Here is a 10213-nt window from a genome sequence, read left to right on the forward strand (position 1 = left end):
CCTGGGTGCGATTCCAGCGTTGCCGCCTCCTAGCTGAGAGATTTGGGGCAGCTCATTTTAACTCTGTGACTCTCTGTTTCCTCATCTGTACACTTGGAGAGAATCTTTTCTGTCTAATTTGCAGGGTGATTATAAAAATTAAATGTGATGACAGTGATAGCAAATACTTACTGCTTGCAAACTTCTGTTAACTCCCATCGTCCTCACAGCGGCTCTAATATTACCCGCATCCTCTACATGAGAAGGTGGATGCACAGGGAGGAGGTGTAATGTTCAGGAAGGTTGCACAGCGAGTTCGAGGCAGCGTGGGGCTCAGACAGGGGTCGTCTGGTTTCAGAGCCTGCCCTTCAGCCCCTCAACATAGGGGATGATCTGTGCTCCTCCTGACTCTGGAGTACCTTCCACATCATTCTGGCCCGTGTGGGTGACTTAGAGCAGAGCCCACAATTGCCCCCAGAATCCTCCTGAGGCCCGGGGAGCCCCAGATCCTGTGCATAGCCTGGCCCTGGGCGACGGCAAACCCAACTGCTTTCCTGAGCATGTTTGACGTGACCCTGAATCCAGGAGGGTGAGCGAGGGTGGGAGGAGGGTGGAGCAGGTGCAGGGGCGCTCCTGGAATCCCGGGGCCCCCACGGGCCCTTCTCTCACAGGGAGTGCTCAGTGGAGCATGTGTGGGAGCACGTGTCCTGTGTGTGCACGTGTGTGTGTGTGTGTGTGCATGTCTGTGTGTGTCTGCTTTTTCGGGGGGCTGGGGGGACAGAATCACTCTGTCAAGAGTCCTGACCCTTGACGGGCTGCATCAGTGGAAAGCTAATATGTTAAACGGAGGGAGAGCCATATCCTGTTTGCTGGACTCCCCGAGCATCCCATGGTCTTCTCCCCTCTTTGTCTCTGTTCTCAGGACCAGCCTCCGAGCACCCCGCCCTAACCGCAGCCCTGGGTCCGGCTGTTTTCAACGGCAAAGATTCCCCGAAGCACCAGCCGCTGGTGAAGAACCGCCTGTCTGCAGTGCCGCGTCCCTCGGCCTTAGGTAACCTTGACCGTCCTATTCAGGGTGAGGGGGCCTTGCTCTGCTCTGGGCCAAGGTGGTGGCGGATGGGGGATGGGGGAGCCGCCACGCTGGGGCCCCTGAGTCTCCTGGAGTTGGAATGAGAGTCAGGCTGGATCAGCAGACACCTCCTGCATCTCTGGGAGTGTGTCCAGCCCCCAGTGCTGGGGGTAGGGAGACGCATGGCTTCTGCCCCCAATCTGGGTGATGAGTGTGCGCCAGGATGCAGTGGGAACCCGTTACGAGTGGTAACCTGTCTTCCTGTGGGCCGGTGACGTTCCCAGGAACGGTTATCATCACACGCATGGGAGCCTAGTTACTCCGTGGAGCCTGGACCGGAGGATGCAATGGGTGCTGGTAGAGAGAGTGGGCTTGCACCATTAGGGGAACGGCTGGAGCCTCGGAGTCCCGTGCCTGAGGCCTGCTGTGGGCAGGGTGGACTCTATTTCAAGAAACCGCTTCTGAAGCTACACGGAGTATGACAAGGACTCGGGGGCTCTGTGGTTCTCAGCGAAATGCTGCCCTGCACGGGACGGGATGGGGTGGGGGCAGAGTTGGGAGGGGGAGGTAGGAAACGTGCAGAATCCCTTTCTGCGTTGTCCTAGCTCGGGTTCTGGGTGCTGCAGTGCCTGCAGGGAGTGGGCTACAGTGAAGACTTGTCTCTCTCCAAATGCCAAATAGGGTCCCCCTTCCCAGCACCAGGACACATGGCCAGAAATGGTTGGTCCACAGGGGCAGCTCCTGGTGACATCATTTTGGGAGAGCTTTGGGGAAGATCCTCTGGAGGAGGGCATGGCAACCCACTCCAGTATTCTTACCTGGAGAATCCCATGGACAGAGGAGCCTGGCAGGCTACAGTCCATAGGGCCGTAACGTCGGACACAACTGAAGTGACTCAGGACACATGCACGAGGAGCTTCGAGTCCGTGTGGAGGCAGTTAGCACCTCAAAGGAAGAAAACACCCGCAGACCTTCTGCCTTCATACCGAGGCTCCATCCCATTGTCCTTCCTCCTCTGGTAGTTTAACATGGCTTTTAGAGGAGCTGGCATCTCAGTCTGTGTGGGAGCTCTTCCCTGCTCTTGAGGACAGATGTTTGGGGAAATGAAGATGTAGTTCTAAATGACATCAAGGTGATAGAAGCTGTCGCAGAGGTTGTGGGGGTCAGAGGAGCCCACCTGTGGGAAACCTCTTTGCAAGCAAAGAACTTCATGTCTTTAAACATTTTATTCATTTTGTTTCATTCATTTTCAGTCAGTCTAAAGAAGAGGTGAAAATAACTTTGGGTAAAGCACTAATTCTCAAACAGCAGCACGTCTAAGGATAACCAGGGGTGCTTGTGACCAAGTGTTTCCTTTCATTTCTGGAGATCTGCTTCTGTAGGTTGAGGTGTGCCCAGGAGCACTTGGAACAGGCTCCTCCTGGTTCTGTCCAGCTTTGTCTCTGGCTATATTTGGAGAAACACTGCTCTAAACCAGTGGTTCTCAATCCTGGTTGTGGTTTAGAATCACCAGGAGCTCAGGGAGGGGATGGGAGGTGGAGTGGGTCATCGGGAGGTGTGTGGACATGCTGGGGTTCTGATTTCTTTGGGAGAGGGTTGCATCCAGGAGTAAAGCGTTTTAAAATTTAAACTTTATATAATGCGTCATGGTTGAACATAGAGCGCTAAAGGTAAGGGAAATTTTGTGTCAGATTGGTCCCCAAAAATGTGGTAACCAATTCTTGGTATTTTGAAGAATCCAAGAACAGAGCATGATGAGTCATGCTCACGCTGTTCTGGCGTGGGCAGGATGACTCATCAGTGGCAGTGGGTACCAGCTTCTGTTCCCCCGGATTTTTTTAGCCTGAAATTAGCTTTCAGGGCTGGGGTGGGGAGAGGTGCACAGGTGGATCGGTACTGCCCCCGAGTGGTGAAACTGCGGTGGTGGGTTGACTGCCGCTGGGGCTTGTCTACAGAAACAAGTATTAATTTATTAGAATTTGGAGACGATGATGGACTTCCTCGTAGTTCAGACATAAAGAATCTGCCTGTAATGCGGGAGACCTGGGTTCGATTCCTGGGTCAGGAAGATCCACTGGAAAAGGGATAGGCTACCACTCCAGTATTCTTGGGCTTCCCTGGTGGCTCAGTTGATAAAGAACCCGCCTGCAATGTGAGAGACCTGGGTTCAAACCCTGGATTGGGAAGATCCCCTGGAGAAGGGAACGGCTACCCACTGTAGATGAGGATCTGGACTTGGTGGCTACCATTTATTGGCCTCAGACTCTGTGCCTTACATATATTCTCTTTAGTCTTGATCAAGTCACCTTTCAGAGTAGGTTTTATGATCCCATTGTAAAGATGAAGGAGGTAAGGCTCGGAGAGCTAAAGCTTAGACACTGACACAGCTTTGGAATGAAACATTTATAGAGGTCGACAGGATACTTCTTTAAGCCTAGATGCTTCCTCTAGACTGCTTGTTAGTTGCTTAGTCGTGTCCGAGTCTTTGCGACCCCATGGACTGTAGCCCACCACACTCCTCTGTCCATGGGATTCTCTGGGCAAGAATGCTGGAGTTGGTTGTCATGTCCTCCTCTGGGGGATCTTTCAGACCCAGGGGTCGAATGGGCTCTTCTGCATCACAAGCAGATTCTTTACCATGTGAGCCACTAGGGAAGCTAAAATGCACTAGATGCTAAAATGCATTGTAAAGCTGTGCTTTAAAAAAAATAATAAGTGTTCTCCAGCTCAGGGGAACATTTTGCTGAAGCATGTCTTTGGTGACAGCCTAATTCACACTCTGAACGTTGTCTAGGTATCTTATCAAACTCTGGCCCTCCCAAAAAACGCCACAAAGGCTGGTCTCCAGAATCTCCATCAGCTTCGGATGGTGGCTACCCCCAGGGAGGGGGGCACAGAGCCAAGTATGGTAAGTGATGGAGCCCTGCCCCAGATGCAAGGCTCCAGAACTGGTGGTGGTGGTGTGTGTGTGTGTGTATGAGTGTGTGTGTGTGTGTGTGTGTGAATGTATGTGTATGAGCATGTGCATGTTCACGTGTGTGTGTCCTCACATGCTTTCATATGTATGGGTGAGAAAATTCTAGGGAGGCACACTTGAGTATAACAAAAGATTCTCTTTCTCATGTATTAGACTTGCTTCACAAAGCCCAGGATTCCTATACAGTATTGAGTTTCCTGATCTTAGAGGAATTTTTTCTAAAAGGCATGCTTATCACTTGGCAGGGACATTGAAGAAGAGAAAACTGGGTTGTTCAGTGGGGAAGGGGGACCCGGTGACCTTTAAGGTCTTTTGACTCAGGAACCTGTGGTTCCCAGACTTGGGTGCTCCGGAGGTGCAGGGAAGGTCACGTTGTAGCAGGTGTGTTGGCTGGCCTGATGTCAGGTCTGCCGGAGGTGGATGCCCTGTCTGACGTATCCTCTTCACGCTCTCGGTGTGTCCCTAGAAAGCGCAGGTGTGACCTGCATGCCCCAGGTCGGCTTGGTGGGACCGGCTTCAGTTACCTTTCCCGTTGTGGCTTCCGGAGAACCAGTGTCCGTTCCCGACAACTTGTTGAAGATATGCAAGGCCAAGCCAGTGATCTTTAAAGGCAAGTACAGCAATGCGCCGGGGGCGGAAGGTCGGGGAGCCCAGGGATACAGACAACATGATACATCATCCCAGTCTGACTCCACACCAAGCTGTCCTCCTGGGAAAACTTCTAAAGCCGTTTCCAGGGCAATGAGACAACCAAGCAGAAAGGTCACTGAGGTAGCCCCTGATCAGACGCCACAAGTTCAGAGCCCATCACTGTTTTCCGTGGGACAGCCGTGTTCTGTGACGACCATTTGCTTGTTCGTTTGTTCTAACCCTTTTATCTGGGCCCCGCTGTAGCATCTTTGTGCCTCTTTTATGACAAATGTCACATCCTTCCCCTAAGAGTAATTCTTTTGCTGCCTCTGATAAACCAGAATGTTTGTGAGCGGTGCTCCCCAAATTGTGGTTCCTGGACCAGCAAATACAGCATCGCCCAGGAGTTCAGTAGAGATGTAAATTCCCAGGCCCACCCATCCCAGAATCATAACCAGGCCTGAGTTGGAATCAGAGGCTCTGTGGTGGGGTCTGGCAGTCTGTGTTTTTGGAAGCCTTTCAGGGGACCCTAGCGCACCCTCAGGTTTCGGAAACAATTTTCTTGAGGCTGTGAACTGTGTCCCAATCTAACCCTGGAGCTGAGCATGGTGTCTGCACACAGCACACAGCAGGCGTCTACTCAGTGTGTGTTTGGTGAATAAACGGAGGCCGTCTGAGTACACGATACCATGCAGGCACTTACCACATTTAATCATCTCAGCAATTGCACGAGGGTTTGATATCTTCACCTTGTTTTACACATGCAGAGACCGAGGCTTGGGGAAGTGAAACTTCTTGCTGAGGATAACCTAGTTAATAAATAGATCTGGCCTGGGTTGTCCTGCCTCTGAGGGCTGCCATCAGAATTAATCTTGTACCATTTGCTGAAGCATTTGTCAAGTTCTGTCAATGTTTGGAGTCTCTGATCTGTACAGTGGTTTATTTTCCTAACTCAGCTCATCAAGGAGTCCTGGGGGGCTGGGAGGCACAGGTGATGACTGAGCAGCTTTAGTAATTCTCTCTGGGCCTTATGTGCTCAGCTGTAAAATAAGAAATTGAACTAAATCAGGGGTCTTCAATGTCTGGGATCTAATGCCTAATGATCAGAGGTGGAGCTGATATAATAATAATAGAAATAAAGTGCACAATAAATATATTGCTCTTGAATCATCCCCACACCATAATCCCGCCCCCACCCTGGGTCTGTGGAAAAATTGTTTTCCATGAAACAGATCCCTGGTGCCAAAAAGGTGGAGACTGCAAATGAATAAGCAAGTGCTGCAGCCCCTGTCAGTTACCAGAGCAGGTGCACAAACCAGCACGGGCTGAGAGTTCAAGATTTCCCCAGAGGAGCTTGAGTTGCCTCAAGTGCAGCTGGCTTGCATGTTTTCACTCCCTTGCATGCAGAGACCCCCAGGCTTCCCTGCTGGCTCAGTGGTAAAGAATCTGCCTGCAATGCAGAAGGCGCAGCAGACGCAGGTTCGATCCCTGGGTGGGGAAGATTCCCTGGAGGAAGGCATGGCAACGCCCTCCAGTATTCTTGCCTGGAGAATCCCATGGACAGAGAAGCCTGGCGGGCTATGGTCCACGGGGTCACAAAGAGTTGGACACGACTGAGCGACTGAGCAGGCACGCATGCACATGTGGAGACCACCCGTTGTGCCTGAGGCCAGTTGCCAAGCCATGCCATGTCCCCTCCCCCAGGCCACGGGAACTTCCCCTACCTCTGCGGCAACCTGAATGACGTGGTCGTGAGCCCCCTGCTGTACACGTGCTACCAGAACTCGCAGTCCATCTCCAGAGCCTACGAGCAGTACGGGGCCTCCACCATTCAGCCCATCTCGGAGGAGATGCAGCTCCTGCTGACTGTCTACTATCTCGTCCAGCTGGGTGAGTCCCCTCCCATTTTGCGGGAACCACTGGTGGAATAATTGCTAAAGGAGGGACGTGCACACGGCCTGATCATGGACCCTCACTCAGAGCCCTTCTGAAGACGGCCTCTGTCATCAGGTCACTGCAGTGGTCACCACCTGAGGGGCTGGGATGGCAGTGAGAATTCAAATAGATTTCCTGGGACTTGCCTGGTGATACAGTGGTTAAGAATCTGCCTTGCAACGCAGAGGACGTGGGTTCGATCCCTGGTTGGGGAGCTAAGACCCCACGTGCCACAATGAAAACCTGATGCAACCAGATAAATTTTTTTTTTTTTTTTTTCAAAAGTGATTTCCCTGCCATTCTAGGTGAAGAGATATAGCAGGAATACCACAAAGGCTCTGCCCTCAAGGATTCTAGTGGGAGAGAAAAACAGTAAACAAGAGGAAATGAAGCAATGGGAGTGGGGTGGGTGGTTGTGGGCTGATTCAGGTCGTCGGGAAAGGCGTCTCTGAGTCGAGACCTGAGTGATGAGGAGGACCCAGGCTTGTGAAGATCTCAGGGAGGCAGGGTCGGGGGGGCAGGCCAAGGGCCGAGGGGTGGGTGGGAGCGTGGCGCCCCAGGTCAGCGGGAGCCAGGGCAGCCACCCAGTGAGAGCCTGAGAGTGAGGGTGTTGTCAGAGAGCCGGCAGGGCCTCAGGCTAAGGTCAAGAGTCTGTATGTCGGACTCGGTGAGAACAACTTGTGTTTATCTGCTCAGGCTGCCGTAGCAAAATACCACAGGCTGTGCTTAAGCCACAGAAGTTTTATCTTCTCATAGTTCTGGAGGCTGGAAGTCCGAGGTCAGAGTGGCCTCATGGTGGGGTTCTGGGGAGGCCCTCTCTTCCTGGCTTGTGGAGGATGGCTGTGTCCTCCCCTGGCCTTTCCTTCATGCCTGTGTGTGGGGACAGAGGGTGAACTCCGAAGTTGCTTCCTTTTCTTATAGGGACACCCATCCTATTGGCCTAGGACCCCACCCTTATGAACCCACCTAACCTTAGCTACTTCTTTAAAGGCTCTCTCACTAAATATAGTCACATTGGGGGTTAACACTTCAATGTATGAATGGACGGGGACACAATTCAGTCCATAGCAGCACTGGAATGCTTTCAGGCAGGGGACAGATACGATCTGGGCTTCCTTGGTGGCTCAGATAGGTAAAGAGTCTGCCTGCAATGGAGGAGACCCGGGTTCAATCCTTGGTTCAGGAAGATCCTCTGGAGAAGGGAATGGCAACCAACTCCAGTATTTTTCCCTGGGAAATCCCCTGGACAGAGGAGCCTGGTGGGCTACAGTCCATGGGGTCGCAAAGAGTCAGACACGACTGAGTGACTTTCAGTTTCAGATATGATCTGACTTCATTTCATTAGTGGCCTAGAATTGAGGACTGGCTGATGATTGACCATTGGGTTGGGGCATGTGGAAACCACTGGCAACCCGGGTGGGTGGAGATATGAGGAGAGTGGGGACAAAACCCATACTGGAATGGGTCAGAGGGGATGGAGGTGAGGAGACAAGCATGGTGAGTGTGGGCAGCTCTCTCAGTTGCTTTGATGGGTGGTGGTGGTTCTGGAAGGGGCTGTGGGCTCCAGGGAAAAACTTTAAAAAGACAGGAAATACAACAGCTTATCTAATCCAGTTTTGGCGTAGCCCCATGAGGAAGTGGTGTGATCCCTGTTTTTTCAGATCAGAAAGCTGTATCCTAAGATAGCTCAAGGCTCCACAGCTGGTGCTGGGTGTAGCTGGATGGGGACACGTTTTCTAAATCAAATTGTGGCTCTCTTTCCATGGCTCACTCAAATGTAAAGTTCTGACATGTAAACCAGAAAATAGCTAATAGGGAAAAATGTTGAAAATACTCAGTCTCACTAGTTGTCAAAGAAGTACAAAGTTAACAAATCAAACAAGTGGAGTTTTTCTCAATTCAGTTGATGATAAGTACCCAAACGATGGTATCCACTAGAACTAGGGGTGCAGTAGAAGCCAGGTTGTTGTGGTTTGTTAATGTCATGGTAAGTTGTCACATTGAGACCATCTGGAGACAGTCTGATGATGTGTTACCAGTCAGCTCTGTAGGTCCATTTAGGCTCAGGAAGTTATGTCCTTTACATAAAGCTGTGTCCTGCAGAAGTATTTTTGAAGGTGCTTACTCAGAAGCAATGCAAGGGTCAATGACAGATCAGTGTTGCTAAGTCTGTGATGGCACTTTCAAGTCATGGGATATCACGTGCCTGGTTATAATGCTGTGTGTGAAAGCTGTAAACGTCATGATTGTGGTTGGATGCTGGCATGATGGTAAGGAGGCAAACACACCCTGAAGTCATTTCCCCACAATCGTTAACAGTGATTTAAACCCATTATAGTGATTAAAAGGGCTTCCCTGGTAGCTCAGATGGTAAAGAATGTGCCCACAATGCGGGAGACCCAGGTTCGATCCCTGGGTGGGGAAGATCCCCTGGAGAAGGGAATGACAACCCACACCAGTATTCTTGCCTGGAGAATTCCACAGACAGAGGAGCCTGGCAGGATACAGTTCATGGGGTTGCAGAGAGTCAGACATGACTGAGGGACTTTCAGTTCAGTTTACAGTGATTTAAGACTCTGATGCTGGCAAAGATGAGGGCAGGAAGAAAAGGGGTCGACAGAGGATGAGATGGTTGGATAGCATCACTGCCTCATTGGACATAAGCTTGAGCAGGCTCCTGGAGATAGTGAAGGACAGGGAAGCCTGGTGTACTGAAGGGGTCTCAAAGAGTCAGACAGGACTGAGCGACTGAACAACAAAAAATTCCAGCGCGTGGGGGAGAAAAGGCTGAGAAGCACTCAAAAATATTGGTTCTTTTAGGCTGATGAGATGAGGGCTGTATTTGCAGCCTCCCTCTATTTTGGATGTTGATCATTCAGACTGTATCAGGTGGACATTGGGGTACAGCGCATCCCCAGCACTGCCCACGGTGTGGCGGGGTAGGCGCTGAAGCCCCTCCCACCCGCCTTGTGGTTGCCAGCGGCGGACCAGGTGCCCCTGATGGAGGACCTGGAGCAGATCTTCCTGCGGTCGTGGCGCGAGTCGCATCTAACGGAGATCCGGCAGTACCAGCAGGCGCCGCCCCCGCCCCTCCCACCCGTGCCCGGGGCTGTGGCGCCGGTGACCTCCGCTCAGCTGCCCTGGCTGGCCGGCCTGGCTGCCAGCTCCTGCAACGACAGCGTGCACATCATCGAGTGCACCTACTCTCTGGCCGAGGGCCTCTCCGAGATGTTCCGGCTGCTGATCGAGGGCAAGCTGGCCAAGACCAACTACGTGGTGATCATCTGCGCCTGCCGCAGCGCCGCCATCGACTCCTGCATTGCTGTCACCGGTGAGGCTGGGCCCTCCACTGAGATGCTTCTGGTAACCCCCAGAAGCCCCCCAACCCCCACCTGGCTGTTGGCCCCTCGAGGGCCTGGGGTTTGCATCAGCGCTGGTTAGTAACTGCAGTTAACACTTAGCCGCCCCTGATGTGCCCTGAATAGCATGCTTCTGGAAAATGCTATTCCTCCTGGAATGAAAGGTGGTACATTTCTGGTTTCTCTGAGAGACTGAGGGTAAGTTCGGGGTCTGTATAGACGCAGGGAAACCCCTCCGCACCCGCCTTCCCCGACCCACCCCCC

At 52.2% G+C, this 10213-nt stretch overlaps 1 protein-coding gene across 1 annotated transcript in view; it reads left to right on the forward strand.

Moving 5' to 3' along the window:
• The window catches only part of GREB1 (growth regulation by estrogen in breast cancer 1), an 82120-nt gene that overhangs the window by 31680 nt on the left and 40227 nt on the right, over positions 1–10213 (forward strand). The window contains exons 7-11 of the mRNA XM_010852079.1: positions 902–1030; positions 3843–3956; positions 4492–4635; positions 6360–6545; positions 9571–9921. Coding sequence (XP_010850381.1) covers positions 902–1030; positions 3843–3956; positions 4492–4635; positions 6360–6545; positions 9571–9921 — 924 coding nt within the window. The remainder of the gene's footprint in view (positions 1–901; positions 1031–3842; positions 3957–4491; positions 4636–6359; positions 6546–9570; positions 9922–10213) is intronic.

This window comes from Bison bison, unplaced genomic scaffold, assembly GCF_000754665.1.
Source record: "Bison bison bison isolate TAMUID 2011002044 unplaced genomic scaffold, Bison_UMD1.0 scf7180017864307, whole genome shotgun sequence".
Classification (NCBI taxonomy): Eukaryota; Metazoa; Chordata; class Mammalia; order Artiodactyla; family Bovidae; genus Bison; species Bison bison.